Source organism: Notechis scutatus, chromosome 4 (genome assembly GCF_049901735.1).
Source record: "Notechis scutatus isolate UNSWTSFEM ecotype Mainland chromosome 4, rNotScu1.2, whole genome shotgun sequence".
NCBI lineage: Eukaryota > Metazoa > Chordata > Lepidosauria > Squamata > Elapidae > Notechis > Notechis scutatus.
The window spans coordinates 73834592-73856110 of record NC_142012.1 but is presented as its reverse complement, the minus strand read 5'-3'; the positions used below and the strand labels follow the sequence as shown (position 1 = coordinate 73856110).

The following is a 21519-nucleotide window of genomic DNA, read 5'->3' as shown; positions in this document are numbered from 1 at the left end:
CCGAGAAATGCTTTTTCGCTGTCGTTTTGTTATTCGTGGCCTGTGCTGCAGTTGCAACTTAATTCAAGTTCCATGTTAGGGACTTGATGTTGAGACTGACAGGCGGCAAGACATGCCTTGAGCTGTGGCTTCCACTGTTTGCCAGGAGATGGTTTTTACAAAAGTAGATTTTAAAAATTAGCCTTCTTTTTCTTGTGAATTGTACATTAGGAAGCCCACAGCAAAAACCAACACCCCAACTAACTCTGTGGCCTTGATGCCAAAGGATGGACTTCAAGGGTGGGCTCCAAAAATTTTAGCAAAGGGAGTCCTCTGCCTTGTTGCTGGGTGGGCGTGGCCTAGTCAGCCTCCTGCACCACAACAGGGAGAACGTTTTTGCCCTCCCCGGGCTCCGGAGGCTCTCTGGAAGCCAGAAACGGGATCATTTCTGGCCTTCCCAAACTTCTGGGAGGCCCGTTTTTTGCCCCTCCCCGAACCTCCATGTGCACCCTTCACTTACCTGCATCCAAAATGGGCCACGTGGGGCCTCCTGGGAGGGGAGGGGTAGGGTGGGCGGGGCCAGCTAGGAGTGAGATTTGGGGGTTCTCTGAACTGCACAGAATCTTAGCTCGGGGCTCTCCCGAACCCCTGCGAGCCCCCAGCAGTCCCACCCCTGATGGGCTTCTTTTCTTCTTATTGTGGCGTAGGAGAGAGGACACAAAACATGCCCAGCATTCCTCCCAACTCACCTGAAGCCTTTCTAGGCCACCAGGCATTCCTCTGTTGTAGCGGAAGCTGTTAAAAAATTCCCAATCAACAAACGGAAACTTAGATCTCAGCCTCTTCCCAGCCTCAGGACAACCAGATCCAGAAATCAGGTTCACAGGAAAGTGTTACAAAACCTTCACTGAAATATTGGACTTCCGGTTTGCGAGGCTTCGGCAGTGGCAGGGATTTGCGATCCAGCGCGATCCCTGCCGAGCTCACTGCCAAGGTTCCCCCGATCCGTTTGGATCTGGGGGATATAGCTGCCCTGCAGGGGCAGCTGAAGACAGGGGGATCTGGAAAGGGGGCAAGGGGTGTCACAGACCCCCTCCCCAGCCAGCAAAACCCCCTTTTCCCGAGGCGGAGGAGCGGCGGTCAGCAATGGCCGCCATGAAGAAACCTGCAAACGGATAAGATTGTGCAGGAGGAAGAAAATCGGAGAAATTGTGAGTTGTTTCTGGACCGGGATAAAGTTGCCAAGGGATAAGAAAGTTTCCTGGGGCTTGAAAATTGCTACGGAGAAGTTGCTACATTGTTTCCAGAGAGAGTTACAAGCGGCGCACAGAATTCTAAAAGGGAAAGTTTGTTTTTTTTCTTCACTCTCCTTCCTAACGTGACAGCGGATGGAATAACAAGAGAAATCTGAAAATCTAGGTAATGAAATACTGAAAAGATAAGGATTTCTGAATGATTTTTTTTAAAAAAGACTTTAAAGTTGTTTTTTTGCTGTGAGTGGGAAGGGAGAGGGAAAAATTGGATTAGAATTTGAAAATAAGGAGAAGACTGCCTGGATTTTTAAAGAGCTATAAATACTAACAAGGCTTCTGAAACATATATATTAAATGGAACTTTGTGATCAAACTCCAATCCCAGAAAGAGAAAGTGAAGGAGAAAGTGCTTAAAAGAATTAACCTACTTGGATTGCTTGGTGATTTTACCACTTTTGAGAATTATCTCTGATTAAAAGCACTTGGGTGGTTGCTTGGGAAAACTTTTTCTCTTTATAATGGCATTACTTGTGGACAGATTGAAACTTTTATATCAAAAATATGAAAAAGAAAAGCAAGAAGGGAAGGATGTTTTTGATACTCTTTTTCAGTATTTAGAAATGGCGGTTTATACTTATGTAAAATTGAATGGACAACAGGACGACTGGGACAAAGAAGAAGCCATTTTTGATGAACAAGTGACTTTGGCTGGGGAAGGAAAGGAGAAAGAGAAAAAGGAAAAAGAGACTTTAAGACCTATAAAAGCAATCAAAAAAGAGAAAAACAAGATGAAAAAGAGATATTATGTTAGAAGACAACAGAAAGGAGGAAAGCAGAGAAAAAGGGAGGTGGAGAGGCAAAGGGGTAAAGAGGACAGAGAGAAGAATAAGCAAGGGAGAAAGGGGACGAGAAGCCTCAATAGTAGAGAGCAAGATGTAAAGAAACAAAAGTTTTTTAGAGATAATGGGTAAACTTTATTGATAAAGGGATTCTAGAGGTACATAAGATTGTTTTTTATATTTGTATTTAGAAATAATTTTAGAAAGTTGGAAATAATGTGTAATTTAAAGTGTGATAAAATGTTTAATATAACTTAGTGAAACTTGTCTTAAGAAAAGGGGAACATTTTATGAAATAAGGTTTTGAGATATAATGGGGGGGGGGAATAATTGTGGAAAATATAAGTATTCCCAAAAGGTATGTTATTTAATTGAAATGGATAAAATGGTTAAGATATAAAGAAGTTGGAGAGAAAGATACAAATGAATGTCAATATTAATTAGATTGTGTTATTTCAGTGGAAATTTTTTTTTTTTTGAAAGGAGAGATTTGAAGTAGGAGAAGCAGGAATACCTTAATGAAATAATGATTTAAAATATGTGACGTGGGGGGGAATAATTATGGAAAGTAGGTGCTCCCACAAAAGTATGTTAATTAATTGAAAAGTAATGTGCTAAGTGTTTATGATATAAAAGAATATGAATATTAATTAATAGATCAGTATTGGTATTGATAATATTGTATAATTTTAGAATGTACCAAATAGAATCCCAATGTAAGTTAGGTATTTTATATTAAGTATTATAAATGTAGGGGAAAGAGGTAAAGGCGTCATACTCCAATTAGTGTACAGGAGAAGCTTTTTTTTAAAAGAAGAAAGATAAATCGATAGCTGGAAATAAACAGACAAAGAATAATAAATATTATGATTTGAATTGAGATGAGATAAATAAAATAAAATTAAGAGAATCTAAGAGAGAGAAGAAGCTATATAAAAAATTGAAAATGGTAATAATGATATGGAATGGCATATAAAATGAATATGAATTTGAGTTGGTGTCTGTACAAAGAGTTTTGACCCAGGATTAAGCAACTTTCAGAAAAGATGTTTTTTTTTAATGTTTATATGTTTTGTGTTCTTATGTGTTTATGTTTGAATGAGTTAATAAAACCTTGGAGAAAGGTTAGAAAAGGACAATGGAGAGAAAGATAGAAGAAAATAAAGCAAGTTAGAAAGGGAAAATATGTGATTGTAAGGAAATGTGTTAATGTTGTAAAACTTTCAAATAATTTTTAGAAATTTTTAGAAAAAAGGTTTTATGTTTATCTTGTATGTTTTGTATGCTTTTAAAAATTAATAAAATTTGTTTTAAAAAAAAAAACCACTGAAATATTGTCTCTCTAAAGCAGCCTAACAGGAAAAATAAGTCAGACAGGAACTTCTCCCAGGAAAAACTTTAAAGATGAAAACTAACTGCCTCCCGAGGGTTGTCTTCTCAACATTCGGGCGTATCAGCCTTGTAAACCAACTGAGGTCCTCAGCTTGAAAAAAAAGCAGATTTTGGCTGTGTTTCTGGGAAAGTCTTTCACCTCTTTAAGTCTGATTTCATCTTATCTTATCTTATCTTATCATTCATATACATACATACATACATACATACATACATACATACATACATACATACATGAAGGATGTGGACCCAAGAAATATTATTTTGAATTCTTTTAAATAATTTATATTATGTATAACAAGGGGAGGGTTGGATTGGATGACCAGGAGAGTACCTTCTTTGCTAAAATGCTTGCTCATAACAGTTACGTTTAAACACTTGTTTAAGCTGAAAACCATGTCACCACAAATATTTCCCACCTGGCTGCTTGCTGCAAGGTTTCCTGTTTCGATAGAATACTTGAACGGCAAGTTCAAAAGGACGTTCACTATAAATTGTATTGAAAAAGGAAGTGCCTTGCTCTTCTGACTCCAACTCACCAGAGAGGGATTCAGAATTGCCTGCTTTTGCAAAAGTATAATAAAATTCTTGTTTGTTGACTTTATTTCATTGTCCCGAAAATTTGTTAAGAATTTGGGATCACCTAAATCTGACATATATGTGTGTGTGTGTGTGTGTGTGTATATATATATATATATATCCTACAAACTTGAAATTCCTCCACATATGTTCATCTTGGCTTCTAGGTGCTCACTAAGAAAGGATTTTTTGAAATGACCATCAGAGCATTACTATTTTCTATATCATTATTAACACGCTCTGATGCTAAGGAGTTCTACTCCCCCTCCCCACCTGAAAAGAAAACTGTTCCAAATGCAAAACACAAGCAGAGAAGAGGAATTTCAGTTTCAGTTTTAGTTTCACAGTACAGAACAGTTGAGCTAAGCCACGCTCAGGCGTCTCCTTGCTCACACAGCAAATACTGCTTCAGTTTCCAAACAGCCCTCAACTCTCTCACACACTGACAGGACCCTAACCAGATGAATACCGATGGATGCTGGTAGGCAGAGGCAGAATTCCCCCCCTCCCCTTTATTTTCCTCCCCCAAAAACTAAGCCTGACCACACAGTTTCATAGCGAAGCACGGGTATCCAGCTAGTTGATAATATACCTGAGTTCATAACATGCATGCAAAGGCCCCACTCCCACAAGCTCAACCTGATGATTAGGAATAGCCTTCCTCAAACACTGGAGTTGAAGTAAGACACAGCTGGAGCCCAGAAAAATGAGGAAGATGGGACAAGGATCTTGGAAGCATTTGGCTCTTTTTATTAAAGAAAAAGAAACTAGCAGATTCTCAGGAGCTTCTGGACTTTGCTGATGTGCCTGGTCCTCCTCCAAGACTGAGAGCTCTCCCTGGGTCTCGTAAACAGCACTAAGCTCACCTAGGAATTCGAGGTGTCCTCAACTGACTGTTTCAGGAAGCGGAGATCCATTTCTCTACCCCTCTGCAATCAGCAAAGCACTGTGGAGCTATAAGAAAATGATTACATAATGGGTATCTGGAGAAAAGCCCAGCTGTCTCCACATTTCCAGAGCAGAATTCATCATTTTTGTCGGAGGAGAAGGCTGAAGTCTCGGGGCGGCCACCTCTTGCCAGGCTCCAGGCTAGCTGATTTTATAATGATGGCAGCGGCTACCAGAGAAGTTAAGAATACAGCTTAGAACCCGCAAGCCGTGTTGGGATTCAAATCATTTAACAACCGGTTCTCTGTCCTAATGTCCAGCTGGGTAGGCGTGGCTGGGTGGGCATGTGACTGGGTGGGCGTGGCCAACTCGGCATCCCTCACATCGAGGGGCGCTTCTCCTCACCTGGCCTCTCTTGACCGTGGGAATGCCGTAACGGTTATAAGTGTGAAAAGCAGATCATAAGTCACTTTTTCCAGTGCTATTGTAACTTTGAATGGATGCTAAATGAACGGTTGTAAGGCAGGGATTACCTGTACAAAAATACAAGAAGCTTCTTTGCTTGCAAGAAGCTGCCCTAAATACCAATCATTAGATTAAAAATACCTGCAGGCCAGAGTTACAAATCAGGCAGGGTGCCAGACCACCTTGAGGAATGAAAATAGTTAAAATGCAATGATAGCTATCACCAGCCAACTCTTGCTCATAAAGCGAACCTCTTTAGCAGAAAGGTCATTTGAGCTCTCCAGAAAGAGCACACCCAGGAGAAGCAATCCTTAGATCCATTCGCACCACTTACAGACACCAGCTGGTCTCACTCACCTCACAAGATATCCTAAGGAAATCATCCAGATTTAAGGAAAGGTCACATGTGTCGTCCCCCCCCCACCAGAAAGGCAACCACAACCAGTTATCCAAACTGCTTAGAAAATTAACAACAGGTTCTAGAGAATAGGTGAGAACCGGTAAAATCCCACCCCTGCCCGCAAGATACTGTATATGGCGAGAATTGCAGTTAAGTACAAATACAGCAAAACAAATATTTTTTAAAAAAATCCAGAACAAATTAAGGAAATGAATTTTTAAAAATCCTGATTCCCCCCAGATCTGATGATTGCACGAGATCGAACTAGGCCCATAAAAATGGGAACCAGGCCAACTTCTCTCCACTAAACTGGATTCCTGAGGGCTAAGAAGCCCAGAGAACTAGGGCTGGCCGGGAGTTCAAAGGAAGTCAAGTCATTTGAGGCAGCTCTTTGGGGATCTTGGCGTCTGTTGGCTCAAATCAAGACAATGCTCCCTTTCCTTGAAAGCATGGCAGACGACTCTGTTAATCTGTATCCGTACCAGGGTTGAGAGTGGCCTGCTCAGCACTGCAAGCCAAAGGGAAACGTCTCCACGATCTACACTCTCCCTTCCCCAAACAGGCTTGTTTTGGGCATTCGACACCAAAATAAAGAATTGCAACATTAAGATATTGAATGTGGCACTTCTCCCCTTAACAGCCAACAGACGAACAAAGACATGCTAGCCCTGATTGTGCAATTCATGAAGACACCAAAGAGCGTGGCCTCTCAGTGTCAGGCTGAATCTTGGTCACCTCTTTCCTAATGAGCAAAATGTGTTTGTTGATTGTCAGTAAGAAAAGAACAACTGGCAGGCGGAAAAGACCAAGCCATAAAAACTGGCCCTGGTGGGCTCCTGCAGGGTCTCCCAGGAAGGGAGACCCCACCAACCAGAGATCTGGGGGTCTGCAGACCCAAAGGCTCTTTTCCTCTATGAAGGGGTGTAAATTGTTTCTCCTCCCTTACCCCCCACTTGCAGGGCCATCAAGATGGTTGAAGTCAGGGGTGTCCAACCTTGGCAACTTTAAGACTTGTGGACTTCAACTCCCAGAATTCCTCAGCCAGCAAAGCTGGCTGAGGAATTCTGGGAGTTGAAGTCCACAAGTCTTAAAGTTGCCAAGGTTGGACACCCCTGGTTTAAGTTATCATGTATAGTGGTACTGTAAAAAGGCTCAGTTTTGGCATAAAATTTGGTTGTGGTTGGAGGAAATGATGGGGCTAAAAATAATCTACAAATCTGAGTTGTTCTTATTGGGAATAATGGTAGAGAACATAGTCAAGCTGATGCCTATCTAATAACCCATGTAATCACAGAGGCAAGAATGATATTTGCCCCAAATATTTGGAAAGCTAGAGAAATTCCTAGGGAAGACGAGGTGATCGATAAGATATTACAATTTCGCTGAAATGGATAGGTTGACATTGGAATTGAAGGACAAAGACGAGTCAGAATACTATATAATATGGAATATGGAATAAATGTTACCATTGGAGGGAAATGAAAGGGAGTTCCCAAAATGGAATAAGAACTAAAGGAGAAGTAGGAAGGATATGAGAGTTTATATGGTATACCTGAAAGGTAATAGAAAGGAATGAACAAGTATAAAGATTAAACGTATATATGTATATAAATGTACAAAATCTTTTAGAATACTTAATATAATATGTAATGACAAAAATGTATGTCAAAAAAGTCCACCATGTTCAATGTTTTTAAAGATTATACCTAATAAAATTTATTTTAAAAAATGGTCTAAGTGGGATCTGGAGTTAACATGTTGAACAGCAGGCAAGGTTAGAGGCTTTTGCATCTGCTGTCACTGCCCAAGGAGGAATTTATTATTTTTATTATGCTGTTCTGGGTTTCCCAGCTTTGTTGTAACTGATTTATGTTTTCAGAATTCATCATTACAAGCCACTTGGAGTCTTGGGAGCTGGATATAGAAGATAGATGCGTAAATGCAGCAAATTGGAAATGATTTGCTCACTCACTGTACCTTTTTCTTCTTAATTAGCCAAGCTGCTTGGTATTGGGGAAGACGCAAAGGGCTAACAATCTCTTAAAACAACAAGTCGTCTGTAAAATTAATTAATGCATTTATTGTATTTCTTAAACTACTCGCCAACAAACGTCTCATGTGGAAATCAGAAACATAAAATATAAGCTCGGACTAAAACCACAAGACTAAAGCAAAATGAAAACAGCAGTTGTGCTTTTTAAAAACTCAAACCAACCAGGAACCAGGATGCAAGCTGGCTGCAGGGTGAGCCTCCTCCAAGACTTTCCCCTGGTGCTGAAAGGTGGCCGGCTGCCAGGAACGCTCAGGCTGAGACCCCCCAGCCCAAAAGGGGCTCCCCTCCCCTTAGATCAGGGGTCCCCAAACTTGGCAACTTTAAGACTTGTGGACTTCAACTCCCACAGCTGGCTGTAGAATTCTGGGAGCTGAAGTCCACAAGTCTTAAAGTTGCCAAGTTTGGAGAACTCTGCCTTAGATCCTTATGCAGAAATTGCTTCAATCACCAACACACACACAAACACACGCAAACAGCCCCATCTTTCCAGGATTTCCACAGACAGCTTAAAAACGGAAAACCTGACAGTCTGCAAGACAACAGCAGAGCAGGTTCATCTGGTATCTTTAGAAATAGATTTTGATATCTTCGGGGGGGGGGGGGCTATAAGCTGTTGAATCCACCTCTCACTGGTTCATTTCTCCCTTGGGAGCAGGAAAGGGATGGAGTGCTTCTGCGTGTTTCTTGCAGAGCAGAAGCATCAAGGTTATTATGCAAGAGGTTGTGGATGCGTTCACCTGAAGCCCGCCCAAAGTTCAGCAGCTTTTGGAGCAATTAAAAATATTGTTTAAAAGACAAAAGGTTTTGCGTCATGTCAACGAGAAAGGCAATAAAACCAAGGCAATTCAATCAAACATCAGTCCCACTGGCAGGACCATTTGGGAATGCAGGAGGAAAGGTTTGAAGGCTGCCCAAATGGCAGGTGCAATGGAGTGTTTGAAACCTCACCCCTTTTCCAGGGGTTACACAACCTACGTGGACATAAAAGGGAGGACTTCAGTCAGGAGGTCCTTTTATTTAATTTATTTGTCTAATTATCCAATTATTCCTCCCATTAGGACTCTGTTGCTCTCCTGTCCTCTCTTATCAAGGGGAGATTTGAGGTATTCTTTTCCTCAACAGAGAATTTCCTAATGGGAGTTGGAGTATTTTAAGGAGTGCTATTTATTTCCCAAACCTCAACCATACAGATTGGCTCGTCTCAGCTGAACGTACACTTTCATTCACCGAGTGTCTAAAAATTGTTCACCTCTAATACCGAAGAGTGAAAGCAGAGAGAGAGAAAGGCAGGGAGGCTGGTTTTTAAAGAAGCATTATTTATTCATTTACTTACTTTTCCAGTGTTTCCAGGAGGATAGAATCTGTGATAAACCTAAAATAAAGAAAGAGAGCTTTAGCAAAAAGAATTGGGGGTGGGAAATGAGAACCTGTTATTAAAAAAGAACGCTAAAGTCGGGTCACTGCGGTCCAGTGAATAAATCTTACATTCACAGGAATTAAAGTGGCGTCAATTCTTGGCAATCTTAAGACCAGTGGACTTCAACTCCCACAACTCCCCAGCCAGCATAGCTCATTTGAGGCCCGTTTGACGGCTGAAAATGGGCCTGTTTCGACACTTCCAGTATTTCTGGAAGGCCCATTTTTCAGCCTCCTAAGGCTGCAGAGGCTTCCCTCGAGCCTCCGGGAGGGCGAAAACAGCCTCAAACGGGCCGAAAATCAGCTGGGAGGCGCACACATGCACAGTGCAGGTAAGTGTGCCTGGGGCTTGCATGCCCGCACAAATGGCTTGGCATGCCCCCTGTGGCACGCATGCCATAGGTTTGCCATGATGGTCCTAGGCTTTTGATTGCGACCTTTAAATGGGAGCAAATGCCACTGGCACTGTTGCCTAGTTTGCTCCAGAGCAGAGGTCTCCAACCTTGGCAATTTTAAGACTTGTGGACTTCAAATTCCCAGAATTCTTCAGCCAGCTTCTGGCTGAGGAATTCTGGGAATTGAAGTCCACACATCTTAAAGTTGCCAAGGTTGGATGCCCCTGCTCTAAAGAGAGAGTAAGATGGATTCTTCCAGTGAACTCAAAGGAGAATCCATCGGTCCAGCTCCTATCTGGGCTTCTCTGCCCCTTTTTCCCTTCCCTCCCAGTTTCCTTTCAGTCCTTTCCTTACTCCTTGTTTAGCTTTTCTTCAGTGCCGAATAACACCGTAGATCCATCTGTACAACATGCATATCTTAAAAACCCGGAGACCTGCGACGTCTACTCTTTTGATAACGCAGAAGGCCTATAGGCACCTTGAATGACGCTGGCCAGAGCAGGGTGTGAAGGATTGCATGGAACACAGTGAGGGATCGCTGGTGTTCCTGGAGCTTGGATGGTTTCTTGCAGATGATTCACTGATGATGTTACCTACTATGGGTCACGAAACATCTGCAAGAAAACAACCAAGTTCCAGGAATGCCAAGGACCCCTAATTTCAACTGAGCTCAGGGGTGGAATTCTACCGGTTCAGACCGGTGCAGGCGAACCGGACATTAAAATTACATCGGGTTCAATGAACTGGTATTTCTACCGACCCGCTGGCCCCACCCACCTCTCCCCTCCCTCCCAGGAGTCTTCACATGGCCCATTTTTGATGCAGATAAGTGGAGGCTCTGGGAGGCTCTGGGAGGGGGGCAAATGGGCCTGTTTCTGGCTTCCGGAGGACCTTCACAGAGCCTGGGGGAAGCTCTTTCCGCCCTCCCAGAGGCCCATGGAAGGCCTCCAGACCCTTGGGAGGGTGAAAACAGTCTCCCCCGGTATCTGGAGGCCCACCGGAAGCTGGGAATAGGAAGTTCCAATAGGCCACGCCCACCCAGCAACCGGACAGCGAAGTGGCTGCTGGGATTTTTGAATCCCACCCCTGCGTGAGCTACAAACATTCTCCTTTATTGGAGGAATCTGTTCTTGCATTCAATGCTGCCAACTTCTTCGTTACTGCCTTCCTGAGCTAATCCCAGCGGTGTCGTTTCTGCCCACTCCTTGTTTCAGGAAGAAGGAGAACAACAACTGCAGCACAACGGAGATCAAGAAAGTCCCCTCTGGAGAAGGACCAGTGGCCTAGATGCCATATGTGATGTCTTCTCGCCTTCCAAATAACCAACCATTCAGAATCAATAGGCTCAAACTGCATTGTCAGCCTTGCAAGGTAGACTAGCCAGGATACATGTCCATGGAAGCAAATTCTCCTTCATTGTAAGGTTCCATTAAATCTTGCAAGTCTTAAAGAACAATTCTTACCCTCTTCCCATATCCTTTAAAGCCCCAAAAACCTGGGAGGGTAGGGGTGGAGCTCTCGCCTCACAATCAGGAGGCTGTGAGTTCAATCCTTGGTAGAGGCTAACATTTGGAATAGACTCTCCTGCTTTGGTGGGGGGGTTGGATTAGATGACCTCTAAGATCCCTTCCAACTCTATTATTTTAGGAAACATTCCTGCCGTGGGCTGATCCGCCTTTTATCTGAGTGTTCCCTTGGCTGTGCCACTTTGCTCTGTCTTCCCAAGGTCATTCCTACATACCATTACACCTATAAGGCAGATTCTAATTAGGGAAGACAAATACAACATGTTCTCTTTATTAACAAAAGCTATTATGGGTGAGAGATGAGGAATTTGAACTAGTTTTCTAAATGTAATGTTCTGGCATTCAGAGGCAAACTCAAGCAAGGATAATTGCATGGATTATTTAAAAAAAATAATCAAAGCATAAAATGCATCTGCATAAGATTTTCCCAGTCCCTATTATAAAGCTCATCCAGCTAAGTAGATTAATTTCATCAGTTTCTCTAGAAATGGCTTAATCTATGCAGCAGGCATGGAAATAATCGTCAGGATAATTTTAGAGAAAGCCGTTCACCCACATCTACTTTTTCATCTACGTGCCACTCAGGTGGGCTGGTGCTGGTTTAACCAATGAGGTACAGAAGACAGAGATTCCTTTTCTCAGAGAAATAATTTCTCAAAATTTCCACTGAGAAAATTTCCTTTTCAGCCTACTTTGGTGACTTCTTTTTTTTTAATCCAGCATTTTAAAAAAGTATTGACCGTGATAGCCCAATCAACCACTTGGAGAAGTCAAGAGTTCTTCTAGAGAAGAGAACGTGTATATTTCAGGATGGAGTTATGGGGTTCTTGATGTTCTCTGCAGCAGGGGTCTCCAACCTTGGCAACTTTAAGACCTGTGGACTTCAATTCCCAGAATTCCCAGAATTCTGGGAATTGAAGTCCACAAGTCTTCAAATTGCCAAGATTGGAGACCTCTGCTATGGAGCAAACTAGGCAACATTGCCAGTGGCATTTGCTCCCATTTAAAGGTCACAATCAAAAGCCTAGGACCGTGATGACAAACCTATGGCAAGTGTGCCACAGGGGGCATGCAGAGCCATTTGTGCAGGCACGCGAGCCCCAGCCAAATTTACCTGTACTGCGCCTGTGTGTGCCTCCCAGCTGATTTTTGGCCTGTTTGCGGCTGTTTTCATCCTTCCACAGGCTCGAGGGAAGCCTCTGCAGCCTCGGGAGGCTGAAAAATGGGCCTTCTGGAAATACCGAAAGTGCCAAAAGGGGCCCATTTTCAGCCTCCCGAGGCTGCAGAGGTTTCCCGGGAGGGCAAAAACAGCCTCAAATGGACCAAAAATCAGCCGGGAGGCATACGCATGTGCAGTGCAGGTAAGGGGGTGGAGGTGTTGCGTGTGCATGCACAGGTTGGGGCGCATTGCATTGTGGATGCCGGCACATGCGCATGCTTTCGGCACACCACAACAAAAAGGTTCACCATAATTGGCCTAGGAAGAAAACAAAGTGAACGCATCCCCTCCAACCATCTCCTCCACCTCTGGATGTTGACATCAAAGATTCTCTGGTGTCAACATCCAGAGAAGCAGGAAAAAAACAGTGTCAAATAAACAGAAAGGAATTTCTTTAATCCAGGAACCACCAGGGAGAAGGCCACAGCCCATCAAGACTGGATGGTCAAGGTACTCTCTCTATAAAACCCAGCAAACTCCCCTTCCCCATGGACTGATGTTATTACCTAGTCTGGTAAGGAAATGTCTGCAGGAAAACGATCCGGCTCAGAGGACACCAAGAACTCAATCTGTTCTTCCCACTGTGTTCATGCATTCTTATTCCCACGCTATGTTAATAAATCAGTACCAGCTAGAGTATATCTTTTAATCACACCGGCATTCATTCAACTTTTTCCAGAGACATCACAGGTCCCTCCAAATATTAATCCCAGCTAGAGTTAAATGTGAACCGCTTTCTGGACCAGGTCCAGAGTGAGTCCATTGCAACGCCCTCCAGCTAGCCAGATTTAACGACCATGTCGCCAGCTTTGGACACTCAGGGATAGCTTGCTTCAGGGGTGGGATGCAAAATTTTTAACTCCTGGTTTTGTGGGTGTGGCCAGGTAGGCATGGGTATGTGGGCGTGGCCAGGTGGGCATGGCCAATAGGTCATGTGACCGGGTGTGTGTTAGGTTGTTGTTTTTTTGCCTACTGGGCCTCAGGGAAGCCTCCTGGGGGAATCAGCTGTGCCGTGCAATTTAGATTAGCTAGAAAGCAAGAAATCTGGCGCGGCACAGCTGATCTTTGGAAAACAGCTGATTGTTGGGAGAAAAAAGGAAATACTTTGCTCTGTGGAGTAAACCGGTTCGCTCCCAGCTGATCCTTGGAGCTACTGGTTCGCCCAAACCGGTAAAATCCAATCCCTGGCCTGCCTCATAACAAAGACACCCCACTTAGATTCATTCATTCCGCATTTTGTTTTATTTTGTATTCTTACCATACAACCTCATTTGATTGCCTCATTCATGACTGCTGTGAAGGTTTGAACTGTTTCCAGAACCTTTTCCCTCTTCGTCCTAAAAATCTTTTCCTAACTAACTGCAGGAGGGTGATTTTCTTTTATCACCAGAGGAACAACTGCCTCCCCTTAGGTCAGAGACAGGCCTCCGCAGGCTATGAAAACTGAATTGCTACTCCGAGCAACAAAGTCTTCCAGAGAATAACCAGGATTCCAGGATAAAGAGAAGAGAATGTGTCTTCTTCTCCTAATCCTATAGGATTCTTGCTTTGAAGAAATTCCTGGGAAATATCACCCCAGGTAGGGTCCCCTGAGGGCCTCCCACATCCCCTGCCCTCCCCACTCCTGACCCAAGGCCCCTCTGGCATGGGAGGGGCCGCACCAACCAAGACTGACAGCCAGCAGCCACCGTGGGAATGCTCAAGGACCTCGGATGCGAATCCATGTTCAGAAAAGAGGCGGAAACACCTTCTTTCGAACCTATTATTTAAAACCTGCACAAAATGTAAACGGAGGCTGAATTCCCAACTGTGAAGCCATTTCTGAAAGCCTTAGTTTTAGCATGGCTGTTTCTGACACCCCCCCAAAAAAACCTTGGAGTCTAAAGATAAATATCCAAGTTGCAGACTGAACACCCCACCTTAATTGCCCAGGCTTTAAATACTGCTGTAATATTTCAGGCTTACCCAAACAGATTTGCTAGCTGATATATCAAAAGGTTCATAACGATGGAGGGTAACTATGGAAACCATGTACAACTACACATTTTCCATGGCAACCAGGTCTCCATGGAATACTAATGAGTGACCATGGCAACAGCAAGTTAAAACGAGGATGTCTCAAGACGAAAATATTTCATGTCTCATTTATAAAGAAAAACTGATATACTTACTTTATACAAATCTCCATTTCTGAAGCAAATATAGAATCAATAACCCTACTGTGAGATGCTAAGCGCTATTTTAAGTAAAGCAGGAAGCAAAAATACCTCCCTGCTGTATTGAATCAGAATTTTCATTTTTCTTTTTGTTTTTTTGTTTTTTTTTTTGTTTATTTTTTCAGTTACGCCAAGAGAAACAGCTCAATTCTGTGGAGCAAAATGCCTCCCACATATGCTCCGTATTGGGGAAAGTTGCAAAGTCATTGGAGATCCAGGCTGGGATTGCAAAAGGAAGCCAACTGGTCAATTGCAGCTGCCTGGACTCCAGCTATTTCCTGCTTCCACCTACTAGCATTTTGAACCCCGGATTAACCCAGGGAGCAATTCCTGATGAGCCCCCAAACAAAAATAGAAGCTCTTCCCACACCACTGGTTGGGCAAACTGTGGCCTGGTCATCAATGCTTTCCTTCCCTTTCCATGACCCCTTGGCCTACTTATTGATTTTTTTTAAGTGTCACAAATACATTAATCCATTCATTCATCTCCTATTTATTTTTATAGGAACTTTTAAAAGGGGGCAGTTATATGCAGTTTCCCTAAACTGCTTGATATGCAGGAACAATCAAAACTGCCCAAGAGGCTCAATGTTAGGAAAAAAATATATTCTGAACGGAATACAATGAGAATGTTTCTGTAATTCTCGGAATGCAACGTAAGAAACTGTGCACTTGTGAACATGGACACATCTGCTGCGCTCTTCATCCAAGCTCCACAGTCAACACTGGTTTGATCTTATTTAAGTCGTGAGAAGCAAGATATGGGTTAGCCATTCCCCTAGAACAGGGGTCTCCAGCCTTGGCAACTTTAAGCCTGGCGGACTTCAACTCCCAGAATTCCCCAGCCAGCTTAGCTGGCTGGGAATTCTGGGAGTTGAAGTCCGCCAGGCTTAAAGTTGCCAAGGCTGGAGACCCCTGCCCTAGAAGCCCTCACCGCTCCAGAGAAGACAAAATTGCCCATTCAAAATATATCCCTTTAGCAAGGCCATCCACCCTTTATGTGTGCTTGTGTCTCCAAGTCAAGGTTGACTCTTGCCCACTTCCAGAAACTTCCTTGGTGGCATTTTCAGAAGTGGCTTGCTCTGGCCTCCTTCAGAGAGAGGGGGGGGAGGGGGGAAGGGAGGGAGGGAGGGAAAGAGAGAGAGAAAGAAAGAAAGAAAGAAAGAAAGAGAGAGAGAGAGAGAGAGAGAGAGACTGGCCCAAGGTCACCCAAGCAGGCTCTGTGCCCAAGGCGGGACTTGAATCAGGGCCTTCAATGGATGCTACTTTAGAAAGGCTGCTTACTCACATGGTGAATTCTTTCACAATGTGGTCAATAAGCGGAATACTATAAGATCTGGAATGTATGGTACCAGGAGTTAGAGAATAGATGTAAAGTTGTCACATGAAGAATATGTGGGAGTTACAGTAAAATGGAGAAATATTGTACATATATCTGTAAATACTGCTATAAGTTAAGAGTAGAAAAAACTATATAACATATAGAATTGTAACAATTATGTCAATATGAGTGAATACCATAACCTGAACGCTGTAATGAGTGTAAATGTGGTGTTTCAGTTTGAAATATGATTAATAAAAAATTACTTTGATTTTTTTTAAAAAAAGTGGGTGTCCAGATAGAGAATTTCCACTACCCCGCATCAGGAGAGCTAGAAGTCTGTGATGTTGGGCATCCATGTTGCAAGAGCGGAGGTAGATTGAGGGTATGCAAAGATACGAGGTCCTATCACTCTTCCTCTGAAAAGTGAAGTCCTGTCCAACCACACAAGATTCAGGGAACAGGCTGTGAGAGAAACCTAAAAGAGCCATCGCCCAAGCAAAGAAGGCTGAAACATTATTTAAGTCGTGAGGAGCAAGATAGGATCCGGATGTGACTCAGGTAGGTTCCCCTTTTCTGCTTTAATTGAATGGCAGTGTGAGCCACTTAGGATTGTCGTGTATAATACAGACATACAGACACCCCCATAGACCTCTTCTAAATAAAAGATAGATTGGCCATTAAGTGAGATTCGACAAAGGCAGAATTCCATAAGGCAGCCTTGGAACAACAGGCACACTCTAAAAGTCAGTGCACAATTTAAAAAAATTCAGCAGTGAAAAGGAAGATTCAAAATATTATACAGTCTGGGAAAACCGATATAATTGGATAAATAATAGAAACCAGCAAGTAAATAAATAAGGAAGAATATAAAGACGTTAAAGTAGGAGTAACAACCAGATATATGAAATAAGTATTAGAATAATGTTTGATATGTAAGCACCATCTAATTAATTTGTAATGTATATGGTTTTTTTTCATTTTTAACAAAATGTTTTGAATTTTGTATTTATCTTTTTAATGTTTAATAAAACTTTTCTAAAAATAAAAATAAAAAAAAATTCAGCAGTGCTGCTGAATCCACAAATTTTGATAGTGGTGCTTAGTGCCAGCAACGCTTTTTACATACCGTAAGTTAAAATTATGCTTATCGGGTATTAAGGACCCAACTCTGGCTTTCTGGAGGGTGAATCTATCCTGATTGGTTCCAATCCAATCCCAAAAAGCACTAGGCTGGTATTTAGCACTCCTGCTCCCCAGGGGTGGGATTCAAATATTTTAACAACTGGTTCTGTGGGCGTGGCTTAGGTGGTGGACATAGCTTGGTGGTCATGTGACTGGCTGGGTGTGGCCAACTCAATATCACTCATATCGAGGCACACATCTCCTCGCCTGGCCTCTCATGACTGTGGGGATGCTGCAACAGTTGTAAGTGTGAAAAACGGTCATAAGTCACTTTTTTCAGTCCCATTGTAACTTTGAATGGTCACTCCACACAAGCTAAGTACTAGCAAAGGGGGGGGGAAACTCCAGAGACGTTCCAGAGACAGGAAGTCTAATCCTGCCAAGAATGTAATAAGGGTTAACGGAGAGGCAGTTTCTTTAAGCAACACCAGAATGTTTCCTTCCTGCCTTCCTTACAGGATTAGGCCAGTAATTTCTTCCAACAACCGGTTCTCCGAACTGCTTAGAATGTTAACAACCGGTTCTAGCGAATAGGCGCAAACTGGTAGAATCCCACCCCTGCTAGCCCCCCTGCCCCCATCCCAAATTCTCTCCTTGCTTCTGGTTTGATACCAGCAAGGATTTTTGCAGGCCCAAATTCCTCTATAACATAACCGTGTTTTATCTTCTGCAGTTCTTCAGAGTGAGGGACAAATGAAACCCTGGAGAAAACAGAAGTGAATCTCTACGGTTTAAACCAGGGCAACTCTACGGTCTCCAACCTTGGCAACTTTACGCCTGGCGGACTTCAACTCCCAGAATTCAAAGCTGGCTGGCTGGGGAATTCTGGGAGTTGAAGTCCGTCAGGCTTAAAGTTGCCAAGGTTGGAGACCCCTGGTTTAAACCATCTATCAAGCCTGTTTTTTCCATCTAGCCTCCTGATCAAAAGGAAGATAGAACACAACTACAGCAATGAGGCTAGCGCCAAAACTGATCAGAGCTAAAGAACCAGGAGAGGCCAATAATAAAGGTTATAGCTGCTTCTCCAATGCCGCCTCCGAGTGCTTGCATGAGACGAGGGTGCCCTCTGCTGTCCCCTGCTTCACGCTGCACAGCTCTTTCATCCGCTACATTATCTCCCAGCACTCAAAGCTGATCATGCTTGAAAACAAAGGACCAAAACCAAAAATTTGGGTCTGGAGGGAGGGAGGGAGAGGGGAAGGAAAGGAGGGAGGGAGGAAAGGCGGGAGGGAGGGAGGAAAGAAAGAGAGGAAGGGAGGGTTGAAAGGAGGGAAGATGGGAGGGAGGGAGGGTGGGTGGAAGGAAGGAAAGAAGGGAGAGAGGAAAGGAGGGAGGAAGGAAAGAAGGGAGGGAGGAAAGGCGGGAGGGAGGAAAGAAAGAGAGGAAGGGAGGGAGGAAAGGAGGGAAGATGGGAGGGAGGAAGGGAAGAAAAGAGGGAGGGAAGAAAGGAGGGAGGAAAGAAGGGAGGGAGGAAAGGCGGGAGGGAGGAAAGAAAGAAAGAGAGGAAGGGAGGGAGGAAAGGAGGGAAGATGGGAGGGAGGAAGGGAAGAAAAGAGGGAGGGAAGAAAGGAGGGAGGAAAGAAGGGAGGGGGGAAGGAGGGTGGAAGGAAGGAAAGAAGGGAGGGAGGAAAGGCAGGAGGGAGGAAAGAAAGAGAGGAAGGGAGGGAGGAAAGGAGGGAAGATGGGAGGGAGGGAGGGAGGGAGGAAAGAAAGAAAGAGAGGAAGGGAGGGAGGAAAGGAGGGAAGATGGGAGGGAGGAAGGGAAGAAAAGAGGGAGGGAAGAAAGGAGGGAGGAAAGAAGGGAGGGTGGAAAGGCGGGAGGGAGGAAAGAAAGAAAGAGAGGAAGGGAGGGAGGAAAGGAGGGAAGATGGGAGGGAGGAAGGGAAGAAAAGAGGGAGGGAAGAAAGGAGGGAGGAAAGAAGGGAGGGTGGAAAGGAGGGAGGAAGGAAAGAAGGGAGGGAGGAAAGGCGGGAGGGAGGAAAGAAAGAGAGGAAGGGAGGGAGGAAAGGAGGGAAGATGGGAGGGAGGGAGGGAGGAAAGAGAGGAAGGGAGGGAGGAAAGGAGGGAAGATGGGAGGGAGGGAGGGAAGAAAAGAGGGAGGGAAGAAAGGAGGGAGGAAAGAAGGGAGGGTGGAAAGGCGGGAGGGAGGAAAGAAAGAAAGAGAGGAAGGGAGGGAGGAAACGAGGGAAGATGGGAGGGAGGGAGGAAAGAAAGAAAGAGAGGAAGGGAGGGAGGAAAGGAGGGAAGATGGGAGGGAGGAAGGGAAGAAAAGAGGGAGGGAAGAAAGGAGGGAGGAAAGAAGGGAGGGTGGAAAGGAGGGAGGAAGGAAAGAAGGGAGGGAGGAAAGGCGGGAGGGAGGAAAGAAAGAGAGGAAGGGAGGGAGGAAAGGAGGGAAGATGGGAGGGAGGGAGGAAAGAAAGAAAGAGAGGAAGGGAGGGAGGAAAGGAGGGAAGATGGGAGGGAGGAAGGGAAGAAAAGAGGGAGGGAAGAAAGGAGGGAGGAAAGAAGGGAGGGTGGAAAGGAGGGAGGAAGGAAAGAAGGGAGGGAGGAAAGGCGGGAGGGAGGAAAGAAAGAGAGGAAGGGAGGGAGGAAAGGAGGGAAGATGGGAGGGAGGGAGGAAAGAAAGAGAGGAACGGAGGGAGGAAAGGAGGGAAGATGGGAGGGAGGAAGGGAAGAAAAGAGGGAGGGAAGAAAGGAGGGAGGAAAGAAGGGAGGGAGGAAAGGCGGGAGGGAGGAAAGAAAGAAAGAGAGGAAGGGAGGGAGGAAAGGAGGGAAGATGGGAGGGAGGAAGGGAAGAAAAGAGGGAGGGAAGAAAGGAGGGAGGAAAGAAGGGAGGGGGGAAGGAGGGTGGAAGGAAGGAAAGAAGGGAGGGAGGAAAGGCGGGAGGGAGGAAGGGAGGAAAGAAAGAGAGGAAAGAAGGAAGGGAGGGAGGGAGGGAGGGAGGGAGGAAGGAAGGAAGGAAGGAAGGAAGGAAGGAAGGAAGGAAGGAAGGAAGGAAGGAAGGAAAGAAGGAAGGGAAAGATTATCCGTGTCTAACCCTCCTTAGTTTTTTTCTGAGATCACCCAAGAATAGCTCGGTGTTCCCATTTAGTTATTTTATGAGATCTCTGGATATAAAAACCTGCATGATCAGTACAGCTCCTGCCATAAATCTACTCATCCAATGTTTTAGAAAACCTCCATGCACTTTTTTTTACCCGTGTAGTCATGCCTTTCGTTCAGCTACACAGTCCCTGCTCGGTTGTGGCAAGCTTTCCTGAGGTGGCTCTTGTTACCAGAGTAGTAGTGCCCGGCAGATGAATTCTCCTCACCCTCAAAGAGTTTGGGCAAGTGACAGGCCCCATAGCCCAATAACTCAGAGAGCCAACTGCCCAACATCCACAACTCAAGTCTTACTTATCTTCTGTCTTCCCTCATTCTGCAGGCACTGATTGCCTGGACTGGACCTTTCCTAGCAGGCTCCTGTTGTATCATAAGTTTTGTGTATGACTAGGAGGCAGGCGGCAGAATTCGCCCCAGAAGAGTAGTAGATCCTGCTCACAATAATAAAGTGTCGCAACAAGGCCAGCAGCCTGATAAGGTAGAACTGGCATTTGACTGCCCAAAACAGATTTGGCCAAGTGACTGGCCATCCAGGAATCTCTCCAGAGCACAAGGGGATGCCAGGGGAATCTGGATCTCGCACTACAAAAGCAAAATGTACAACACAACAACAACGCTTTTTAAAATAATTGCTTTAGCACAGTAGTCATTCAATTACAAAGTTTCTAAAAACATGAATGACTCACTGAACAGTTTTGGTTTTCAACTTAAAATTGAAGTGGAGTTATTTCCTGTTCAAAACCGAAATTAAAGGAGAGATGAAGTAGCTGCCACTAAAAAGGCAAGCAGGATTCCTTTTTAGAAGACGTTGGTGCTTTTAAACAAACAAGCCGGTTCTTCGGAGAATGTTTGGTGTATCAGATTGGCAAAAGTAAACCCGCCTGAACTGAGCTTCACCCCCATTCGTTAGATCAGGGGTGTCAAACTCGCATCATGGATCTTGACAGACTAGAACCCTGGGCTATGTCTAACAAAATGAAATTCAATGTAGAGAAAAGTAAAGTCCTACACTTAGGCAAGAAAAACCCAAAGGACGCATATAGACTAAGTGAAACCAGGCTCAATAGCAGTAACTGTGAGAGGGATCTTGGAGTCTTAGTGGACAACCAGCTAAATAGGAGCCAGCAGTGTGCAGCAGCAGCCAAAAAAGCTAATGCAATCCTAAACTGCATTCACAGAGGGATACAGTTGAAATCAAGTGAGCCACTAATACCATTCTAAAAAGCCTTAGTAAGACCACACCTAGAGTACTGCATCCAGTTTTGGTCACAACGCTATAAAAAAGATGTTG

General features: G+C 44.3%; 1 protein-coding gene across 1 annotated transcript in view; it reads right to left on the bottom strand.

Annotated features, from left to right (window-relative positions):
* ANK3 (ankyrin 3) overlaps positions 1-21519 on the bottom strand; it is a 329783-nt gene that overhangs the window by 291951 nt on the left and 16313 nt on the right. Inside the window, exon 2 of the mRNA XM_087963780.1 lies at positions 9182-9220. Within this exon, the coding sequence (XP_087819906.1) occupies positions 9182-9220 (39 nt within the window). The remainder of the gene's footprint in view (positions 1-9181; positions 9221-21519) is intronic.